Genomic DNA, 25,549 nt, shown 5'->3' on the forward strand with positions numbered 1-25,549 from the left:
AGTTCTCTTTTTCTGGCCATTTTGAGCGTTTAATTGACCCCACAAATGTGATGCTCCAGAAACTCAATCTGCTCAAAGGAAGGTCCGTTTTGTAGCTTCTCTAACGAGCTAAAGTGTTTTCAGATGTGTGAACATGATTGCACAAGGGTTTTCTAATCATCAATTAGCCTTCTGAGCCAATGAGCAAACACATTGTACCATTAGAACACTGGAGTGATAGTTGCTGGAAATGGGCCTCTATACACCTATGTAGATATTGCACCAAAAAGCAGACATTTGCAGCTAGAATAGTCATTTACCACATTAGCAATGTATAGAGTGTACTTCTTTAAAGTTAAGACTAGTTTAAAGTTATCTTCATTGAAAAATAAGGACATTTTAATGTGACCCCAAACTTTTGAACGGTAGTGTACAATTATTGACGACATAAAAACCAGAAAAGTAATATTTAGTGGCCAAAACTTTAGGTACACCTGCACAATCTAATTTGACAAAGAGATTTAGAATACATATTAAAGTACAACAATACGTTGTTATTAGGGCTGCGAATATTTGGGTGTCCCACGATTCGATTCAATATCTATTCTTAGGGTCACAATTCGATTATAAATCGATTTTTTTCAATTCAAAAACGATATTTTCCCGATTCAAAAGGATTCTCTATTCATTCAATACATAGATTTCAGCTGGATCTACCCCAGTCTGCTGACATGCAGGCAGAGTAGTAGATTTTTGTAAAAAGCTTTTATATTTGTAAAGGACAATGTTTTATCAACTGATTGCAATAATGTACATTTGTTTTAACTATTAAATGAACCTAAAATATGACTTATTTTATTTTTGTGAAAATATTGGACACAGTGTGTTGTCAAGCTTATGAGATGCGATGCAAGTGTAAGCCACTGTGACACTATTGTTCTTTTTTATTAATGTCTAATGATAATGTCAATGAGGGATTTTTAATCACTGCTATGTTGAAATTGTAACTAATATTGATACTGTTGTTGATAATATTCATTTTTGTTTCACTACTTTTGGTTTGTTCTGTGTCGTGTTTGTGGCTCCTCTCAATTGCTCTGTTTATTGCACTTCTGAGTGTTGCTGGGTCGGGTTTGCTTTTGGAATTGGATTGTATTCTTATGGTATTGCTGTGTATTGTTTTGTTGGATTGATTAATAAAAAATAAAAATAAAAATACATTAAAAAAAAAAAGGAACAATTAATAAATAAATAAATAAATAAAAAATCGATTTAAAAAAAAAAAAAGAGAATCGATTCTGAATCGCACAACGTGAGAATCGCGATTCGAATCCGAATCGATTTTTTCCCACACCCCTAATTGTTATTGTTAATAATTAGGGCGGTCAAAGTTAAACAATTAACTAATGCGATTAATCACAAAAGATTATCGCATTAATCAAGTAAAAAGGCGGATTAATCGTGCAGTTTATTTTGAGCATGCATGCTCCCTTATCTTAACAATACAATTCTGGCGAGCGTAAAATCGACTGACTTTTTTTTTAACCTAGTAAATAAAACTGTTTTGAGAAAATAAAAGTAAAAAACATTTGACATTTTTTGTTGTTGTATAACTTTCGGAATATAAAATTGCATTTACGTCCAAATATTAGAGTCTCTGTTAAAGCTAATTAAATTAATAATTATTATTAGTGATTAAATAATACAATACAATACAATTTTTATCATTTGACAGCACTGATAATAATATGTAACACATAAGATTAGTTTTGTGTGACACAAGTTTGGCGCTAAATTAGGTCAAAGGTTTTGTATCTGGAAAAACAAAAGTTTGAACCTGATGAAGTCTTGATGTTGAATAATGAAAAATACATTAGTCTATTCAAAATACAAATAAATGCGCACATATTTTTAGGATGAACATAATTATGATTCACTCTGGTAAAATATGAATTTCCATTTTCCACTTTCATATATTTTGACATTTGAGCTTTTGTTTTTTTCATACTGAAATCTTATTTTACGGTTTCATTTTCTTTTCCATGCTCAGATTTTTATATTGTAGCGTCCCGGAAGAGTTAGTACTGCAAGGGATTCTGGGTATTTGTTCTGTTGTGTTTATGTTGTGTTACGGTGCGGATGTTCTCCCGAAATGTGTTTGTCATTCTTGTTTGGTGTGGGTTCACAGTGTGGCGCATATTTGTAACAGTGTTAAAGTTGTTTATACGGCCACCCTCAGTGTGACCTGTATCAAGTATGCCTTGCATTCATTCGTGATGAGAACAACTGGTAGATATTATGTGATTTGGACGGCACGCACGCAAAAGAAGTGCCTTTAAGGTTTATTGGCACTCTGTACCTCTCCCTACGTCCGTGCACGCAGTGGCGTTTTAAAACGATATACATTTTACTTTTAGAAACCGATACCGATAATTAAGAAACCGATACCGATAATTTCCGACATTACATTTTAAAGCATACTTGCCAACCCTCCCGTTTTTAGCGGGAGACTCCCGGTATTCAGCGCCTCTCCCGATAACCTCCCGGCAGAAATTTTCTCCCGACAAACTCCCGGTATTCAGCCAGAGCTGGAGGCCACGCCCCCTCCCGCTCAATGCGGACCTGAGTGGGGACAGCCTGTTCTCACGTCCGCTTTCCCACAATATAAACAGCTTGCCTGCCCAATGACGTCATAACCGTAGAATGATCGAGGGCGAGTTCTTGCTTTCTTATGTGGGTTTATTGTTAGGCAGTTTCATTAACGTCCTCCCAGCGCGGTAACAACACACAACAACAGCAGTCACGGTTTCGTCTACCGTAAAGCAGTTCGTCTGCCGTAAACAGCAATGTTGTGACACTCTTAAACAGGACAATACTGCCATCTACTGGATAGCCTCCAGAACAATGAAATTCAAGTATTTATTTTATTTATATGTATAATAAAATAAATATATATATATATATATATATATATATATATATATATATATATATATATATATATATATATATATATATATATATATATATATATAGCTAGAATTCACTGAAAGTCAAATATTTCATATATATATATATATATATATATATATATATATATATATATATATATATATATATATATATATATATATATATATATATATATATGAAATACTTGAGTTGGTGAATTCTAGCTTAAATATATTCCCCTCTTAACCACGCCCCAAACCAGGGCCCCCGCCCCACCCCCGACCACGCCCCCCCACCTCCCGGTATCGGAGGTCTCAAGGTTGGCAAGTATGTTTTAAAGCATTTATCGGCCGATAATATCGGCAGCCCGATATTATCGGACATCCCTAATGCTAATTATTCATTAACAACAACAGCAGTCACGGTTTCGTCTACCGTAAAGCAGTTCGTCTGCCGTAAACAGCAATGTTGTGACACTCTTAAACAGGACAATACTGCCATCTACTGGATAGCCTCCAGAACAATGAAATTCAAGTATTTATTTTATTTATATGTATAATAAAATAAATATATATATATATATATATATATATATATATATATATATATATATATATATATATATATATATATATATATATATATATATATATATATATATATATGTATATATGTATATATATATAGCTAGAATTCACTGAAAGTCAAGTATTTCATATATATATATATATATATATATATATATATATATATATATATATATATATATATATATATATATATATTTATATATATATATATATATATATATATATATATATATATATATATATATATATATATATATATATATATATATATATATATGTATGAAATACTTGAGTTGGTGAATTCTAGCTTAAATATATTCCCCTCTTAACCACGCCCCAAACCACGGCCCCCGCCCCCGCCCCACCCCCGACCACGCCCCCCCCACCTCCCGGTATCGGAGGTCTCAAGGTTGGCAAGTATGTTTTAAAGCATTTATCGGCCGATAATATCAGCAGCCCGATATTATCGGACATCCCTAATGCTAATTATTCATTAGGTATCGAGGATTGAACCAACATGAAATTAAAAACACAAAATGAATGGAATAAATTCATTTTTAGAACTGAGGTTGATATGTGACATATAGGCTGCTATTTACCATAAGAAAAAAAAAAATCTGAAAAAGAACATTCTGAAAGTGCTTAAAATAGGATTTTAATCTGAAAAAACAGAAGCTCAAATATCAAAATATATGAAAGTGAAAAAGGAAAATAAATTATTGAGTCAAACTAATTACCAGAGTGAAACAATATTATACATGAAATATATACACTACCGTTCAAAAGTTTGGGGTCACATTGAAATGTCCTTATTTTTGAAGGAAAAGCACTGTACTTTTCAATGAAGATAACTTTAAACTAGTCTTAACTTTAAAGAAATACACTCTATACATTGCTAATGTGGTAAATGACTATTCTAGATGCAAATGTCTGGTTTTTGGTGCAATATCTACATAGGTGTATAGAGGCCCATTTCCAGCAACTATCACTCCAGTGTTCTAATGGTACAATGTGTTTGCTCATTGGCTCAGAAGGCTAATTGATGATTAGAAAACCCTTGTGCAATCATGTTCACACATCTGAAAACAGCTTAGCTCGTTACAGAAGCTACAAAACTGACCTTCCTTTGAGCAGATTGAGTTTCTGGAGCATCACATTTGTGGGGTCAATTAAACGCTGAAAATGGCCAGAAAAAGAGAACTTTCATCTGAAACGCGACAGTCTATTCTTGCTCTTAGAAATGAAGGCTATTCCACAAAATTGTTTGGGTGACCCCAAACTTTTGAACGGTAGTGTATTTTGCACTGTTTTCAGCATGCAAACGTACATTTATTCTCCACAAAATGTTCTGTGTTAACATTTTGGGGGTCTACAACAGATTTACTGTATTTCTTATGGGAAATATTGCTTTTGTCTGAGCTTTTAGAACGGATTACTAACGACCCGATATACCACCGTATATAGATTTTGCATCTAATCTCATTAGTACTCATTAGTTTTGTATTTAGATGGACGGATTGGGTATTAATTGTCGTGTAAATTACTCTAACAGATGTTTAGAAAACCCTTGTGCAATCATGTTCACACATCTGAAAACAGCTTAGCTCGTTACAGAAGCTACAAAACTGACCTTCCTTTGAGCAGATTGAGTTTCTGGAGCATCACATTTGTGGGGGTCAATTAAACGCTCAAAATGGCCAGAAAAAGAGAACTTTCATCTGAAACTCGACAGTCTATTCTTGTTCTTAGAAATTAAGGCTATTCCACAAAATTGTTTGGGTGACCCCAAACTTTTGAACGGTAGTGTGCATAATACATTGATGTATTTTTCCAAAGTACAAAACCGTCGGCCCTAATTTAGCTCCTTAAGCATAACAACATGTTGATTGTTATCCTGCGATTTCTTTTCAAAAATGTTTCCACTCTCATAATTAAATAAAGTAAGCGTGATATTGAACATTAAACACACTCCGCCACAATAAACATACCATTGCAGAGGTCATTTTAGATACAGCTCGTGTATCGGCTATCGTTTACCCGTAATTGTGTGCAGGCGTACCTATTAAAGTGTCAGTCATCTGTGATGCAGAATGACAAGCAAATATTCTTGCATGTGTGTGCAACACAAATGAATGACAAGAATTCCCCGTGCATGCTCCTTCCACCCCAGAGCAATTTGTACGCTGGTCAGGGAGGGCCCGCTCCCTTAAATCAAGCTCTTACATCTTACATCCACAAGAACCCGCAATGCTACACTTATTACTTTTCCCTCTGAAGTAGCCATCTTGAAGTCATAGAAAGAGGAAACCGCGTTGCCTCCTGGAGGTGTACATGCCGCTCTTCCTGCTCCCTTCTAATTTATCACGTCGTGTTTGTCTTCCGTAATGCCATGGCAACCGTTGGTTGTTTATATCTTGTTTTCTATCATCCCATGCAAACCATTGTGCAAAACCAGTGAAGTTGGCAGCTTGTGTAAATGGTAAATAAAAACCAGAATGCAATGATTTGCAAATCCTTTTCAAGCTGAATAGACTGCAAAGACAAGATACTTAACATTCAAACTGGTGTTTTTTGCAAATATTAGCTCATTTGGAATTTGATGCCTGCAACATGTTTCACAAAAGCTGGCACAAGGTGCAAAAAAGACTGAGAAGGTTGAGGAATGCTCATCAAACACTTATTTGGAACATCCCACAGGTGAACAGGCTAATCGGGAACAGGTGGGTGCCGTGATTGGGTATAAAAGCAGCTTCCGTGAAATGCTCGGTCATTCCCAAACGAGGACGGGGCGAGGGTCACCACTTTGTCAACAAATGCGTGAGCAAATTGTCGGAAAGTTTTAGAAGAACATTTCTCAAAGAGCTATTGCAAGGAATTTAGGGATTTCACCATCTAGTCCGTAATATCATCAAAAGGTTCGGAGAATCTGGAGAAATCACTGCACGTAAGCGATGATATTACGGACCTTTGATCCCTCAGACATCAAAAACCGACATCAGTATGTAAAGGATATCATCACACGGGCTCAGGAACACTTCAGAACACCACTGTCAGTAACTACAATTGGTCGCTACATCTGTACTGTAAGTGCGAGTTAAAACTTTACTATGCAAAGCAAAAGCCATTTATCAACAACACCCAGAAACAACGCATGCTTCGCTGAGCCCGAGCTCATCTAAGATGGACTGATGTAGGGATGTCCGATAATGGCTTTTTGCCGATATCCGATATTCCGATATTGTCCAGCTCTTTAATTACCGATACCGATATCAACCGATACTGATATATACAGTCGTGGAATTAACACATTATTACGCCTAATTTGGACAACCAGGTATGGTGAAGAAAAGGACCTTTTTAAAAAAATTTACAAAAGAAAGTAAAACAATATAAAAACAGTTACATAGAAACTAGTAATTAATGAAAATAAGTAAAATTAACTGTTAAAATTTAGTACTATTAGTGGAGCAGCAGCACGCACAATCATGTGTGCTTACGGACTGTATTCCTTGCAGACTGTATTGATATATATTGATATATAATGTAGGAACCAGAATATTAATAACAGAAATAAACAACCCTTTTGTGTGAATGAGTGTAAATGGGGGAGGGAGGTTTTTTGGGTTGGTGCACTAATTGTAAGTGTATCTTGTGTTTTTTTATGTTGATTTAATTAAAAAAAAAGAAAAAAAAAAAAAAAAGAAAAAACAAACGACACCGATAATAAAAAAAACGATACAGATAATTTCCGATATTACATTTTAAAGCATTTATATATATATATAATATATTATCGGATATCCAGTGGCGTGCAGTCACTAGAGGCAGGGGAGGCACGGGCCTCACCTGCCATCATGGAAAGAAAAAAAAAAGTAAAAAGAAAAAAAAATTAATTAAATTGTTATATGTATCCATTGATTATACTAAAGTTATTTTCCATTTAACTTCACCAGTTTTAGATTATTTTTATTTTTATTTTCACAGCTGAGGTATATAATGTCCAGTGTATTTTGTCAACAACTGTATGTGTGTAACGTATTTCTTGTGCTGAGCGATCATAAAACTGCTGCGAAGACGCACTGTGAGAGGCTCGCCTCATAACCCCGCCTCCTGGTGCCAAGCACCTCCGCCGCAGAATGCACCGCCCGACGGGAGCGCCACACCAACCAAAGCCCACACCCAAACCCTCCACGTGCAAGACCGAATCCACCCGAAAAAAGTCACTTAACAAGAAGCCAAAAAGTGCAAAAACAACAATGCTCGCGAGTCGCGCTGGAGGAGCCGCGAACGACCGCTGGGACACAACATTAGGTACACCTGCAGACAGCAGCACGGATTTCATATTTCATTCATTCACAACTCCTCCAACACGAACACCACTGTTCCCGCACTTATAAGTAAAGATAAGACCATAATAACGTTTTTTTTAATTAAATGTGATTTTTTGTGTGCTACAGTTTGTATGTGTAAAGTTAAAGTTAGGTTAAAGTACCAATGATTGTCACACACACACTAGGTGTGGTGAAATGTGTCCTCTGCATTTGACCCATCCCCTTGTTCACCCCCTGGGAGGTGAGGGGAGCAGTGGGCAGGAGCGGCACCGTGCCTGGGAATAATTTTTGGTGATTTAACCCCCAATTCCAACCCTTGATGCTGAGTGCCAAGCAGGGAAGAATGCTGGTATGAGCTTTTAAACATAACCCGTTAACTGCTGCCAATCAAATGGTGAATAGGATACTCTTTAGGGTTCATAAGTTTGTAAATCTGACTGTGATGAAGTCAGTGCCTCACCTGACATGAACCTCACCGCACGCCACTGCGGATATCTCTAGACTGATGCAAAGAGGAAAAGTTTTCTGTGGTCTGACGAGTCCACATTTCAAATTGTGGATGTCGTGTCCTCCGGACCAAAGAGGAAAAGAACCATCCGGATTGTTATAGGCGCGAAGTTGAAAAGCCAGCACGTGTGATGGTATGGGGGTGTATTAGTGCCCAAGACATGGGTAATTTACACATCTGTGAAGGCACCATTAATGCTGAAAGGTACATACAGGTTTTGGTGCAACATATGTTGCCATCCAAGCAACGTTATCATGGACGCCCCTGCTTATTTCAGCAAGACAATGCCAAGCCACGTGTTACAACAGCGTGGCTTCATAGTAAAAGAGTGCGGGTACTAGACTGGCCTGCCTGTAGTCCAGACCTGTCTCCCATTGAAAATGTGTGGTGCATCATGAAGCCTAAAATACCACAATGGACTGTTGAACAACTTAAGCTGTACATCAAGCAAGAATGGGAAAGAATTCCACCTGAGAAGCTTTAAAAAATGTGTCTCCTCAGTTCCCAAACGTTTACTGAGTGTTGTTAAAAGGAAAGGCCATGTAACACAGTGGTAAAAATGCCCCTTTGACAACTTTTTTGCAATGTGTTGCTGCCATTAAATTCTAAGTTAATGATTATTTGCAAAAAAACAATTAAGTTTCTCAGTTGGAACATTAAAATATCTTGTCTTTGCTGTCTATTCAATTGAATATAAGTAGAAGGGGATTAGCAAATCATTGTATTCTGTTTTTATTTACCATTTACACAACGTGCCGACTTCACTGGCTTTGTAGAATAAAGTATGAAATGAATGTTCATTGCACTACGGAGGCTCGCCAGCATCTGAAGTCCAATACGGCCGTCAGCACAAATGAACGCAAATGAGTGAAGGCAGGTGATTGGTGAACATTCTGAGAAAGTGTGTGATTCGGTTCCGAGTGATCCCTCCTTCTGATAACATCTCGGGTTGGTGTTTTCTAACCATACCATGCTGCGTTGCATGCAGAAGCCCGGAGCCCGGGAGGGACCTGGCTGGCCCCTGTTAGTAGAGTAGCCCTGAGATGGCACACGAGATCTGATGTAGCCCAGCTCATTGGGGCCTCGTGTGCGTGAGGAGGGACGTGATGTTATTTCGCCCACCGTTCTCTTAAATTGTGCACCAGCTGCGTAATGTGGAACAGCAAAAAAAAAAAAAAAACACACACCATGCAGCTTGAAAACACTTTCAAAACAACGAAGAAACCAAAACAACGTGACAAAAGGCTGTTGATGTTCCTGCATGACTGAGTCTGCCCGCGAGTCCACACCTTATCTCAGGGGTCACCAACGTGGTGCCCGCGGGCACCAGGTAGCCCGTAAGGACCAGATGAGTAGCCCGCTGGCCTGTTCTAAAAATAGCTCAAATAGCAGCACTTACCAGTGAGCTGCCTCTATTTTTTAAATTGTATTTATTTACTAGCAAGCTGGTCTCGCTTTGCCCGACATTTTTAATTCTAAGAGAGACAAAACTCAAATAGAATTTGAAAATCCAAGAAAATATTTTAAAGACTTGGTCTTCACTTGTTTAAATAAATTCATTATTTTTTTTACTTTGCTTCTTATAACTTTCAGAAAGACAATTTTAGAGAAAAAATACAACCTTAAAAAGGATTTTTAAACACATATACCTTTTTACCTTTTAAATTCCTTCCTCTTCTTTCCTGACAATTTAAATCAATGTTGGAGTAATTTTTTTAATTATTATTGTAAAGAATAATAAATCAATTTTAATTTAATTCTTCATTTTAGCTTCTGTTTTTTCGACGAAGAATATTTGTGAAATATTTCTTCAAACTTATTATGATTAAAATTCAAAAAAACTATTCTGGCAAAGCTACAAAATCTGTAGAATCTAATTTAAATCTTATTTCAAAGTCTTTTGAATTCCTTTTAAACATTTTGTTCTGGAAAATCTAGAAGAAATAATGATTTGTCTTTGTTAGAAATATAGCTTGGTCCAATTTGTTATATATTCTAACAAAGTGTAAATTGGATTTTAACGTATTTAAAACATGTCATCAAAATTCTAAAATTAATCTTAATCAGGAAAAATTACTAATGATGTTCCATAAATTATTTTTTAAATTTTTTCAAAAAGATTCGAATTAGCTAGTTTTTCTCTTCTTTTTTTCAGTTGAATTTTGAATTTTAAAGAGTCGAAATTGAAGATAAACTATGTTTCAAAATGTAATTGTCATTTTTTTCGTGTTTTCTCCTCTTTTAAACCGTTCAATTAAGTGTAAATATCATTAACTATTAATAATAACATAGAGTTAAAGGTAAATTGAGCAAATTGGCTATTTCTGGCAATTTATTTAAGTGTGTATCAAACTGGTAGCCCTTCGCATTAATCACTACCCAAGAAGTAGCTCTTGGTTTCAAAAAGGTTGGTGACCCCTGCCTTATCTGATAGAAGTGCACAGCTGAGCTGGATTAGCTGGGGGCCGTGCATGACTTCCCAGACTATAGAGGGGTGAATTTGGCTAAAAATATGACTGGAGCTGACATCTAAAGTGAAGTACTAGTTAGCTATGAAGGCAACGGTGTGAGTCTGATAGGCCTTCTGATGGCGTTAGTCAGTGTTCACACCACCAAAAAAAAAACATGCAGAAATATCTGATTACCGAAATACTGATCGTGTTGATGGCCTGTCAAACAAGAAAATGGTAGCATTGACGAGTTTAGTTTGATCCTGAAGACCAAAAAAAAGATGTACAGTGCATCCGAAACCGGTTGAAAGCACTTATTACACGTTACACCAGACATGGGCCACATGCGGCCCGTTAAGCTTTTCAATCTTTTCCATTTTTTTACATGTTTAAAGGCCTACTGAAATGAATTTTTTTTTATTCGAACGGGGATAGCAGATCCATTCTATGTGTCATACTTGATCATTTCGCGATATTGCCATATTTTTGCTGAAAGGATTTAGTATAGAATGACGACGATAAAGTTCGCAACTTTTGGTCGCTGATAAAAAAAAAGCCTTGCCTGTACCGGAAGTAGCGTGACGTAGTCAGTTGTTCGCCTCCTCATATTTTCCTATTGTTTTCAACGCAGCTAGAACGATTCGGACCGAGAAAGCGACGATTACCCCATTCATTTGAGCGAGGATGAAAGATTCGTGGATGAGGAACGTTAGAGTGACGGACTAGAATGCAGTGCAAGACATATCTTTTTTCGCTCTGACTGTAACTTAGGTACAAGCTGGCTCATTGGATTCCACACTCTCTCCTTTTTCTATTGTGGATCACGGATTTGTATTTTAAACCACCTCGGATACTATATCCTCTTGAAAGTCGAGAACGCGAAATGGACATTCACAGTGACTTTTATCTCCACGACAATACATCGGCGAAGCTCTTTAGCTACTGAGCTAACGTGATAGCATCTGGCTCAAATGCAGATAGAAACACAATAAATAAATCCCTGACTGGAAGGATAGACAGAAGATCAACAATACTATTAAACCATGGACATGTAAATACACGGTTAATAATTCTCAGCCTGGCAAAGCTTAACAATGCTGTTGCTAACGACGCTGAAGCTAACTTAGCAACTTAGCAACCGGACCTCACAGAGCTATGATAAAAACATTAGCGCTCCACCTACGCCAGCCCTCATCTGCTCATCAACACCCGTGCTCACCTGCGTTCCAGCGATCGACGGCGCGACGAAGGACTTCACCCGATCATAGATGCGGTTGGCGGCTAGCGTCGGCTAGCGCGTCTGCTATCCAAGTAAGTCCTCCTTGTTGTGTTGCTACAGCCAGCCGCTAATACACTGATCCCACCTACAACTTTCTTCTTTGCAGTCTCCATTGTTCATTAAACAAATTGCAAAAGATTCACCAACACAGATGTCCAGAATACTGTGGAATTATGAGATGAAAACAGAGCTATTTTGTATTGTTTTCAATGGGGTACCGATACTCCAGTTTCACTGGCTACGTCACGCGCATACGTCATCATCCAAAGCCTTTTCAACCGGAAGTTTAGCGGGAAATTTAAAATGTCACTTTATAAGTTAACCCGGCCGTATTGGCATGTGTTGCAATGTTAAGATTTCATCATTGATATATAAACTATCAGACTGCGTGGTTGGTAGTAGTGGCTTTCAGTAGGCCTTTAAAGGCCCACTAAAAATATATTCCATTTTGGAATAGGGCTGTAACATAACAAAATGTTAAAAGAGTCAACCAGTGTGAATACTTTCCGGATGCACTGTAACATCATCACAAAAATATGGTGTTTTTCAAAAACATAGTCAGGGGTTCTCAACTGGTCTCAACTTGGAAGCCATATTTTCCATAATTTACCACCCATTTTTATTGAAGACAAAAATAGCTCATGGAATTTTTCTCAACATAAATATATATGCAAACTGTATATTATTAAAAACAACTGCATGCATAAAAATAATGAATAAAGTCAAATTGGACTTTATATATATATATATATATATATATATATATATATATATATATATATATATATATATATATATATATATATATATATATATATATATATATATATATGTATATATATATATATATATATATATATAAATATAATGTTTTAAATAGGGTTGTTTGATCTGTAATTTGTAAATATTTAATGCCCAATATGCAGATATATTATGTGTGTGTATATATATATATATATATATATATATATATATATATATATATATATATATATATATATATATATATATATATATATATATATATATATATATATATATATATATATATATATATAATGTTTTAAATAGGGTTGTTTGATCTGTAATTTGTAAATATTTAATGCCCAATATGCAGATATATTATGTGTGTGTATATATATATATATATATATATATATATATATATATATATATATATATATATATATATATATATATATATACACATATATATATATATATATATATATATATATATATATATATATATATATATATATATATATATATATATATATATACATATATATATATATATATATATATATATATATATATATATATATATATATATATATATATATATATATATATACATACATACACACACACACACACACACACACACACACATAATATATCTGCATATTGGGCATTAAATATTTACAGATTACAGATCAAACAACCCTATTTAAAATATTTTAATTAGTGCTGTCAAATGATATATTTTTAAAATCAGATTATTCACACTATTAATTTGGATTACTCATGATTAATCAAAGGTTACTACTCACTTACAACAATTTAAATTACCTTTAGAAAATACCCCAATATTTTGACACAAATGCAATTTTATTGTCAAAATGTCATACAAAAAAAAAAAGAAAAGTTTTGCTTGATTGAACCCTCCGCTGTTTAGGTAAAGGAACATGTCAAAACAAATTGCATGATTAATCCGTGTATATCATTTTTTTTGTGATTATTTACATGCCTCACCTAGTTATTTTTGACAGCCCTAATTTTAATGCATTTTTAAGACTGGCTGTCCATTACACGCCAACACGGCGTCCCACTTTGGGTGAAAACCCACCAGTTGAAAATCCCTGGTCTACTCTACAGTGTGATGTCACTCACCTGGAAAGCGTCAAGAAGCTTCCCGTTAAAGTCAATGATGTCAGAGGAGCCCGATATGCCCTTTTCACCAGGATAACCCTGATATGAGAGAATGACAAATACATTAAACACACATTGATAAGCCAGGTTGACAGCAACAAGTCCCCATTTGTGATTGTTGTGGCCAACATTGCCGCGTCGCCTTATAGCAGCGTTTCTCAAAGTGTGGGGCGCGCCCCACTGGTGGGGAATAGAGACATGACAGGTGGGGCGCGAGGAACGGGAGGAAATTTCACTTTTATTTTTTTTATTTTTTTATTATTATATTCTTTGATTTTTTTTTTTACTCTGCTTTCATTTTCTATACACACTGTAAATCACTTTGTGATTCTGTCTGTGAAATCCGCTATATAGATAAATGTAAATTACTTATTTTTCCTGTAGGCTTTACATTTCTAGGTAGGAGCGAAAGTTTACTGACATAGCAACAGTAACTAATGGGGGCGAGGCTAAGCGGAAGCTTTGTGAATGGCGAGTCACTGTGCGAGGATTTGCTGTTTTGCAAATACATAAAAAATAGAGCCACTGCTGATGAGCTGTTCAAGATAATGGACAGTTTCCTCAAAGAACACGACCTTAAATGGGAAAACTGTGTGGGCTTTTGCTCTGATGGCGCGCATGGCAAAGTCAAGAAACGGGCTGCAGTCTCTAATAAAGAGGGTTGCGCCAAATGCGCATTGGACACGATGTGTCATTCACCGGGAAACACTCGCGTCAAGGCAGCTCAGCCCCGAATTCAATGAGGTTTTAACAGTGGCAGTGTCAAGCCTGCAACCCCCATTTGAAAAGCTGTGCCGTGCAAAACAGGCTCATTGCAGCCACTAATGCTGGAGTACTGTAAAACTCATGTTCACTTGCCCTGTCCTCCTTTTTTTGGCAAAGATTGCAAAGTGGCACTTTTATTTTCATTTATTATTGAACTTGATGCAAGTTATTTGATTTCTTATTGAACTTGATGCAAGTTATAACACTTTTATTTGATTTATTATTGAGCTTGATGCAAGTTATAACACTTTTTTGATTTATTATTGAACTTGATGCAAGTTATACCACTTTTATTTGTTTTATTATTGAACTTGATGCAAGTTATAACACTTTTTTTGATTTATTATTGAACTTGATGCAAGTTATAACACTTTTGTTTTATTTATTATTGAACTTGATGCAAGTTATAACACTTGTTTTATTTATTATTGAACTTGATGCAAGTTATTTGATTTATTATTGAACTTGATGCAAGTTATAACACTTTTATTTGATTTATTATTGAACTTGATGCAAGTTATAACACTTTTTTTGATTTATTATTGAACTTGATGCAAGTTATAACACTTTTTATTTATTTATTATTGAACTTGATGCAAGTTATAACACTTTTTTTGATTTATTATTGAACTTGATGCAAGTTATAACACTTTTATTTGTTTTATTATTGAACTTGATGCAAGTTATAACACTTGTTTTGATTTATTATGGAACTTCATGCAAGTTATAACACTCTTGTTTTATTTATTATTGAACTTGATGCAAGTTATTTGATTTATTATTGAACTTGATGCAAGTTATAACACTTTTGTTTTATTTATTATTGAACTTGATGCAAGTTATAACACTTGTTTTATTTATTATTGAACTTGATGCAAGTTATTTGATTTATTATTGAACTTGATGCAAGTTATAACACTTTTATTTGATTTATTATTGAACTTGATGCAAGTTATAACACTTTTTTTGATTTATTATTGAACTTGATGCAAGTTATAACACTTTTTTTGATTTATTATTGAACTTGATGCAAGTTATAACACTTTTGTTTTATTTATTATTGAATTGATGCAAGTTATTTTATTTGATATTGAATTGATGCAAGTTATTTTATTTGATATTGAACTTGATGCAAGTTATACCACAGCTGCACAGTTATTTTATTTATTATTGAACTTGATTTTATTTTATGTTATTGAGTTTGAATGTATAAAACTTGATGTTACTTGATGTTCGATAAATTTGAAAATGTTAAGCTTGGCATTAGCGTTCTGTTGGGGCGATGGGGGCAGGTGGGGCTTGAAAACTCCCCCTTGTCCAAAGTGGGGGATGACAAAAAAAGTTTGAGAACCACTGCCTTATAGGCAGAACACGCCATCCGTCGGAGAACCTCGTTTTGCATGAGGAAGTGCATGTTAAATGTCAATTAAGGAATGACAGGGCGCGTCATATGACATTTTACCTACTAAAGTATTCCTAGCTGCTTCCTGCTCTGTCACTAAGAGGAATATAATGACAAAATTCCCCAATTGTTGGGGTTACTGGTTTCCGTAGCGATACCAGTACGGCGGAAGTATCAGGATCAAATAGTTGACTTTGAAAGGCGTTTACATTTATTTGAATGATTAATACAGTTTTTTTTGCAAAACATCCAATTCAATTCAAGTTTGAGTAAAAAACTATAATAATACTGAAAAAAAAAGTTTACATTTTGTTTGGTAATGTGGAGTGGGAGGGTCTTCCAATTTAGCCTGGGCCCTAAAACGCCTGATTATGCAGCAGCTTTTTCTAAGAAGTTGCAATGGTTGAGGCTTATTTTTTTTCTAATAATTGAATAAGATAATAAGATTAATCATAAGGTTTTTATAAATTTGTTATTAATGTTTCCAGCATTCTTTGTAACCCTAACCCGCCAAAAGCAAATGATTTTTTATCGAATCTAACATAACGTGTTTTATTAGACGTGAGCGTTTAAAAAGGACCTATAAACATTTAAAACACTTTCTTGTGGTCTAGATCGGTGGTTCTCAAACTGTTTTTCACCTAGCACACCCTCAGAAAACACTTGGCTCTCCGAGTACACCATGAGGACCGACGTTAAAATGTAGTAGCGTAACAGGCCCAAGTATTCATTAAAAACAAGGTGGCATGCTATGTAGACCATAAGGAAGTGTTTTACATTTCGAACAAAATAAAAATATGACTCCTTTAATGCGCCCTATAATTTGGTGCGCCTAATATATGAAAAAAGATCAAAAATAGACCATTCATCGGCAGTGCGCCTTGTAATCCGGTGCGCCCTATGGTCCGGAAAATTTGGTGGGGGTGGGGGGGCGTGGTCGGGGGTGGGGCGGGAGCGGGGTTAAGGGCGTGGTTAATAGGGGAGTAGTATATTTACAGCTAGAATTCACCAACTCAAGTATTTCATATATATATATATATATATATATATATATGAAATACTTGACTTTCAGTGAATTCTAGCTATATATATATATATATATATATATATATATATATATATATATATATATATATATATATTTATTTATTTTATTATGCATATAAATAAAATAAATACTTGAATTTCAGTGGTCCGGAGGCTATCCAGTAGATGGCAGTATTGTCCTGTTTAACTTCTCCGTTCATGAATGAGTATATCATTTCGGCCACCGTGTTCAATGGAGAAGTCTGTTCTACAAAATGTACAGGCAACATAATTACATACACCTTCCCCTTTGAACTGTCCTGGATGAACTGAAATTCTTGTTTCCATTCGTTTTGGAACTTGCAAGCGTATTTCTTCATCTTGCTCGTCGACGGCGTCGCCATGTCCGTAACTTCCTCGTTCTTCTGCTTCGTCTCCTTGTTGTGTGCGCAGTTGTGCACTCTGCTCTCTAAAAGCCCTAGATGTTATGACGTCATTGGGCAGGCAAGCTGTTTATATTGTGGGAAAGCGGACGTGAGAACAGGCTGTCCCCACTCAGGTCCGCATTGAGCTGGAGGGGGCGTGGCCTCCAGCTCCGGCTGAATACCGGGAGTTTGTCGGGACAAAATTTCTGCCGGGAGGTTATCGGGAGAGGCGCTGAATACCGGGAGTCTCCCGGTAAAACAGGGAGGGTTGGCAAGTATGCACACAAGTGAATGCAATGCATACTTGATCAACAGCAATACAGGTTACACCGAGGGTAGCTGTATAAACAACTTTAACACTGTTAGAAATATAGGCCACAATGTGAACCCACACCGGGGGGGAGGGGGGGGGTTTGCTGGTAGCGGGGGGTGTATTTTGTAGCATCCCGGAAGAGTTAGGGCTGCATGGGATTCTGGGTATTTGTTCTGTTCTGTTCTGTTGTGGCGTATATTTCTAACAGTGTTAAAGTTGTTTATACGGTCACCCTCAGTGTAACCTGTGTCGCTGTTGATCAAGTGTGCCTTGCATTCACGTGTGTATGCGTACAGAAGCCGCACATATCATGTGACTGGGCCGGCATGTTGTCAGAATGGATGAAAAGCGGACGTGACGACAGCCCGTAGAGGACGTTAAAGGCAGTGCCTTTAAGGCACGCCCCCAAGACTGTGGTCCGGGTGGACTACGAGATATGGTGACTGATGAACACCTTGGTTGGATAATGAAGGCTGCCTCAGCTCAAAGCCTGAGCCCCGACATTAATGAACTAGCATCCAAGAAAAGATGTCAGGTATCTGGCTTGGGCACATCAGATTATATCAGTGTGTTGCAAACTGAGCAGTTTAAAGTCCTGAATGGTTGCTTTATTCATTGTTATTTTATTTTGAAATGTATTAGCCTGTGGAAAAAGTTCATGTTGATATTTTACCTCAGAAGGCTGCAAATAGAAAAGAGGCATTCCATTTTTATTTAAATTGTATTTGATAGGCCATTGATATTTTTAAATTATTATTATTGTTATTTGAAACTTGATTTTGCATGTCACTATAAAGTTATATAAGCCTTGCTTGTTCAATATTCAATGCAAAACTTGTGTGGGTCCCTATTAAAAGGTTAATTTGTTCAACCTTGGCCCGCGGCTTTGTTCACTTTTACATTTTGGCCCACTCTGTATTTGAGTTTGACACCCCTGCTCTATGGTGACACACTCACCATGGGGCCTTGCTCTCCTATCCCTCCTTTATCCCCCTGAGAGATGCATAAAAACATGGTTAAATGCACAGAAAATGCAAAACGTTACAACGAGAGAAACATAACGTCTTACCTTTAATCCTGGTAGTCCATCCATGCCTCGCTCTCCCTTTCCTCCCGTACCTGCTTCACCCTGTTTCATACACAGTAAAACCAGTAAGCCTAATGGTCCGGCATATGTTTCAAACACGACAAAATAACTTTGGCGAATATTGAAACTTGCTTATTACCTTTGTCCCCGGAGGACCCTGTGGTCCCGGAAATCCTGGCTCACCATCCTCTCCCTATCAGATTATGAATCATATTTTTACTACCTCTTCGCTGTAAAACCAAACTATTTTCAAGTTCAATCATACCGGCTTCCCTTGCAATCCTTGAGCTCCCTGAAGCAGAAATATATCTTTAATAGTAATAATCAAGAGATTTATTGGTTCATATTTAAACAAGAACGTATATTCACCTCAATGCCATCACGACCTGGCAATCCCTGAGGCACACAGAAAGAAATGAGTTTGAGTCATTGGCTGTGCTATAAGTATGACCACTAGATGTCAGTGTTTACCAGGCAAAGCGTTCACAGGTTTCATTGAGTTTAATTGAGTTCATGCTATTGGGGGAAAATAAATGATATAGCAGAGTCTTCCATGTGAGGAATGAATATTAAGTGATGGGCACTTCCAATCCAATCCACTTTATTTATATAGCACATTTAACAAAAAAACAATAGAAGTTTCATTAAGTGCTGCACAGAAGTTGAGACATATACCAGGAGAGTCAGTAATATAAAACATTTCACTATAAAAAAATAAATACACACAATATATGAGAGAAACAGAATAAAATAGACTAAAATCACACAACTCTCATGCGGGTTTAAAAGCCAAAGAGTAAAAATATGTTTTAAGACGTGATTTACAACTCATTAAAGAAGGAGCTGAGGGATATTGTTCCAAAGTTTTGGAGCCACAGCAGAAAATGCACCATCACTTTAAACAGATTTTTTGGACGACAAGAAGAAACTGATCAGCTGACCTTGGATTCCTTGTGGGGCGGGTACGTTTTTACAAGGCCTGGCTTATATTGTGGCGCTAATCCAGGGGTCGGCAACCCGAAACGTTGAAAGAGTCATATATATACACACTACCATTCAAAAGTTTGGGGTCACATTGAAATGTCCTTATTTTTGAAGGAAAAGCACTGTACTTTTCAATGAAGATAACTTTAAACTAGTCTTAACTTGAAAGAAATACACTCTATACATTGCTAATGTGGTACATGACTATTCTAGCTGCAAATGTCTGCTTTTTGGTGCAATATCTACATAGGCCCATTTCCAGCAACTATCACTCCAGTGTTCTAATGGTACAATGTGTTTGCTCATTGGCTCAGAAGGCTAATTGATGATTAGAAAACCCTTGTGCAATCATGTTCACACATCTGAAAACAGTTTAGCTCGTTACAGAAGCTACAAAACTGACCTTCCTTTGAGCAGATTGAGTTTCTGGAGCATCACATTTGTGGGGGTCAATTACACGCTCAAAATGGCCAGAAAAAGAGAACTTTCATCTGAGACTCGACAGTCTATTCTTGTTCTTAGAAATGAAGGCTATTCCACAAAATTGTTTGGGTGACCCCAAACTTTTAAACGGTAGTGTACATATATATAAGTCTTATAATGAAGGCAACGCATGACCTAAGTGTCTATATTCGCTATAATAGCCTACTATCAAAATGACTATGTGTCGCAGGCTGAAGCAAATCTTCGTTGACAGAAATGTTGAAATGTAATATTTAGTCTACACATTTTTACAACATTATAAACCATTAGTAAATCAGAGGCTACTCAGAAGGTGAGATAACTCCTAGAAATTACTGGCTTTTAAAGGCCAAAGGTATAGATGTGTGTGTCCAAGTTAAAGGAAACGGCAGGCTGTCTTCTTTTAATAGATTTATTACAATCTTTGGTAAACTAGGTAATGTTTGCTGTGGCGCACTATCTGAAATGCAGCCAATATTACATACAGATAATGTGTCACGAGACATGCAAAAAACTAAATTATATACAAAGAGGATAAAAGTAAAGGATATTAAATGAGCTCAAATATACCTACAAATGAGGCATAATGATGCAATATGTACATATAGATAGCCTAAATAGCATGTTAGCATTGATCAGCTTGCAGTCATGCAGTGACCAAATACGCCCGATTAGCACTCCAAGAAGTCAATAACATCAACAAAGCGCACCTTTGTGCATTCACGCGTCACAGTCCACACTATGGGGAGTTCAAGAACCGCCGAAATTAGTAGGACAAAACCAATGTTCCCTCTAATTTTTCATGTGTGTGAGCAAACGCACAAACTCCCTGAGCATTCAGTGGAGCACATGTGAGCGACATCAGACGTGCACACTGTGGCCACACCAGCGTCACACCTTTCCCAAACCTGACATAACAATTTAAATGTTTTATTAAAATTATTTTCTGATATAAGTTATTTTGCCCTCTTACAATGACAATAACAAAAAAACATGTTTTTCATGACCTATGTGCTAGTATTGTATGTCTGGCTGCGGGTCCTGCCTTTAAAAAAAATGTTACCCCTTTCAGAGATTACATTTAGTTCCTGTAACTTTCTGTCTGTTAAATACATCTTTTTAATAGCATTTATGAAATCTAGTGACAACAAATCATGAATAATATCCTTAGATTAACATCCTTAATAAATGGCAGTAAAATAAGCACGCATCTGATTGAGGAGTCAGAGTGTTACAACCTGGTATTTACACATTGTGTGGCGTTGGGGTTGTCCCACTTTTTGTGTGGCCATAAACGCAGCACTGGCTAAGTGCCATGAGTGCGTGTGTTGGTGCAGGTGAGACAGAGCGAGCGGCTTCTGTTGATATGACGGATGACAAAGTTGGTTTAAGCCTGGTTTGTATGGCAGACAATGACCAGTTTTTCTAGATAAAAGTTTTTTTACTCATGTTTTTGGTGTGGTTTTTGCTCAATAAAGTGATTGATGGAATTCCTGTCCGTAAAGTGTCTCGACAGACGATAATTGAGCTGTGTGGACAATGATTGTTTTATTCATTGGGGCCACTCTTGTTGTCAACTGTCACTCACAGAGTTGCATTGCAAAATCATACAGAATACATTGTAATGTGTTTATTTCATTTAGAGTTCAGATGGGATTTTTGATTTTCTGCACGGGCATTCATCTGCTGTGCGTAGAGGACGCGTGAGCAGTGCGCAATTGCGCAGGCGCGCACCTTATAGGGAACGTTGGACAAAACGATGCAGTGTTTCCCATAAACTGCCAAGATACCTGTGGCTGTGGGGGCGTGGCTATGGGCGTGGTCACCATGACATCATCAAGTAATTTGCATAATTTACTACAATGATTTGATTTTCTCTAAAAAGGCTCAAAAATTGTATACTTACTAATTAATAATAACAGTTTTGTTTTAAACGTCCATCCATCCATCCATTTTACAATATAATTACAACCCTTTATGTACATATTTATATACAGATTTGAACAATAAGTTATTCACTGAAATATATTTATTAATTGTGGTTCTTACAAAAAATATACCTTATAAAATATAAAAGCTAAAATGTCTCAAAGCTCTGCCCCTTTAATTAGTGCATAGTAAATAATTTCACTTTAGCCTACTACTACAACCATATTATTTACCAGCAACATAAAGTGAAACAGAGGCAGAGGTGTCCTGCCACAGTCAGTAACAAATAAACAGAAAACAGTAGTGGTGGTAGATAGACACAGAGCTTCATCAAACATCTGATCCACTGAACAAACAGCTCCAAAAATCTTGAACTTTAGACTGCCATCAGTTTTACTCCCTACACTTAACCATGTGTTTCCTACTGCCTGCAGACTTTGCACCCTTTGTTATATACACATGTTGTGTTTCTAATATAAATACATTTAATAAAGTCAAATACAAATAAGGCAACAAGAGAAGTATCCCACCCCTCTCTGTGAGCTGTGGAGTCCCCCAAGGCCGTATATTGGGACCTTTACTGTTCCTAATATACATAAACGACTTGTCATCGGCATGCGACTGTGAATTGTTTTTGTTTGCGGATGACTCGGCCCTGCTGGTATCCGACAAGGACAAGTCACAGGTGGAGAAAATCCTCAGTGCTGAGCTCTGTAGAACTTGCATCTGGCTCACTGACAACACGCTATCCATCCACTTGGGTAAAACAGAATCCATCCTGTTTGGGTCCCACATCAACCTTAAGAAAGTCAATGACTTCACCATAAAAGTGGGTGACATTGTTATCACCAGGAAAGATGAGGTCACCTACCTAGGTTCCATTCTAGAGGCTAACCTTTCCTGTGATAAAATGGCAACCAAGGTAATCAAAAAAGGTTAACCAACGAACGAGATTTCTCTACAGAATCTCCTCTCTGGTCAACAAAAGCACCTTGAGGATTCTGGCGGGAACTCTCGTTCAACCCTTTTTCGATTACGCATGCACCTCCTGGTACCCTAGCACCTCCAAAACCCTCAAATCTAAACTCCAAACATCCCAGAACAAGCTAGTCAGGTTACTTCTAGACCTCCACCCCAGATCCCACCTCACTCCTACCCACTTCTCTAAAGTGGGCTGGCTCAAGGTGGAGGACAGAGTTAAACAACTTGCACTGAGCCTAGTCTATAAAATCCACTACACCTCCCTGATACCGAAGTACATGTCAAACTACTTCCATAACGTAAATGACCGCCATAACCACAACACCAGGGGGAGCTCCACTAACCACGTTAAACCCAGATTCCGATCTAACAAAGGTCTTAACTCATTCTCTGTCTATGCCACAACAATGTGGAATGCGCTCCCAACAGGTATAAAAGAAAGGGCATCTCTGTCCTCCTTCAAAACCGCAATAAAAGTTCACCTCCAGGCAGCTACAACCCTAAACTAACACCCTCCCCGGATTGCTAATAATCAAATGTAAACAATCAAATGCAGATACTTTTTCTTATGCCTTCTGATCTCTCTCTCTCTCTCTCTCTCTCTCTCTCTCTCTCTGTCCATTACTTGCTGTCCATATCCTACCCCCCCCCCCCTCCACACCCCTGATTGTAAATAATGTAAATAATTCAATGTGATTATCTTGTGTGATGACTGTATTATGATGATAGTATATATGATAGTATATATCTGTATCATGAATCAATTTAAGTGGACCCCGACTTAAACAAGTTGAAAAACTTATTCGGGTGTTACCATTTAGTGGTCAATTGTACGGAATATGTACTTCACTGTGCAACCTACTAATAAAAGCCTCAATCCACAACAATATTTTAAAAGGAATTCTAAAATGAACTGGGAGCCAGTGAAGGGATGCTAAAATAGCGGTTATAGGTTCATGTTTTTTTTAGTGCCAGTTAAAAGGCGAGCAGCAGCATTCTGGACTAACTGCAGTCGAGCGATTGAGGCCTGGTTCATTCCAACGTAGAGGGAGTTGCAGTAGTCCAAGCGTGATGAAGTAAAAGCATGGATTACCCGCTCAAAGTCGTTAAAAGATCAAACTGATTACATTTTTGCTAAAAGTCTCAGGCCCCATTTACACTAAGCCGGATAAGGTTATCCCACCTAACCTTATCCGTGTCCACACACAACAATGCCACCGTTTAAGACCCCCGCCCCCTCCGTCAGCCGGCACAATGCGACCTAGTACGCACACGCGGAAAATGCCCACGTCATAGTCACCTCCAGTGTTGCTTTGTGTGCAAGTTCTTAAATGTAACTTATCTGAACAATATCCAGTGTTGTGGTATTTCAATTAACTGGAATCCAGTGTGCTGTGGGGCCCAATTGTAGTGAATCACACCTGAGCCATCATAAATCTTTATTAGACACGTAAACAATGTGATAAAGAACATTTTATATCAATCAATCTAGGGATCTAGATATCTGGTCAGGACACTCCTCACTCTTTGGCCTTCAGCTTCATTGTCCTTTTGTTTTTGGTGACTTTATACACTCTGGACCTAGACGTTGAGTCCGCGACATACATGGCGGACAATAACTGATACAGTCTGCTTTGCCAGTCCAAAAGCATTCGCCGTTTTCCGTAGTCTTCACTCGACGGCCAGGTAATACAAAGCACACGCTACCTTTTTATCACATCCACCCATTCTTGTTGTCTCTCCTTCGACAAATGGACAAAGTTTTTCGGTAAGTACAATCACAGCTGACCCGAACATTGGAAAGTCCTCTTGCCGTCTGAGAAGTGTTGTATCCCAAATAGCTGCAATGGCTTTCTCTTAAAGGCCTACTGAAAGCCACTACTAGCGACCACGCAGTCTGATAGTTTATATATCAATGATGAAATCTTAACATTGCAACACATGCCAATACGGCCGGGTTAACTTATAAAGTGACATTTTAAAATTCCCGCCACACTTCCGGTTGAATTACTCCTTTGGATATGACTTATGCGCGTGACGTCACAAAATCCACGGAAGTGGTTGTACCCCATCTGACCCGATATAAAAACCTCTTGTTTTCTTCGACAAAATTCCACAGTATTCTGGACATCTGTGTTGGTGAATCTTTTG

At 37.0% G+C, this 25,549-nt stretch overlaps 1 protein-coding gene across 1 annotated transcript in view; it reads right to left on the reverse strand.

Annotated features, from left to right (window-relative positions):
• The window catches only part of LOC133649231 (collagen alpha-1(XXIII) chain-like), a 661,501-nt gene that overhangs the window by 10,500 nt on the left and 625,452 nt on the right, over positions 1-25,549 (reverse strand). The window contains 6 exon segments of the mRNA XM_062046061.1: positions 13,986-14,063; positions 18,913-18,948; positions 19,025-19,084; positions 19,182-19,235; positions 19,308-19,334; positions 19,412-19,438. Of these exon segments, the coding sequence (XP_061902045.1) occupies positions 13,986-14,063; positions 18,913-18,948; positions 19,025-19,084; positions 19,182-19,235; positions 19,308-19,334; positions 19,412-19,438 (282 nt within the window).

Source organism: Entelurus aequoreus, linkage group LG04 (genome assembly GCF_033978785.1).
Source record: "Entelurus aequoreus isolate RoL-2023_Sb linkage group LG04, RoL_Eaeq_v1.1, whole genome shotgun sequence".
NCBI lineage: Eukaryota > Metazoa > Chordata > Actinopteri > Syngnathiformes > Syngnathidae > Entelurus > Entelurus aequoreus.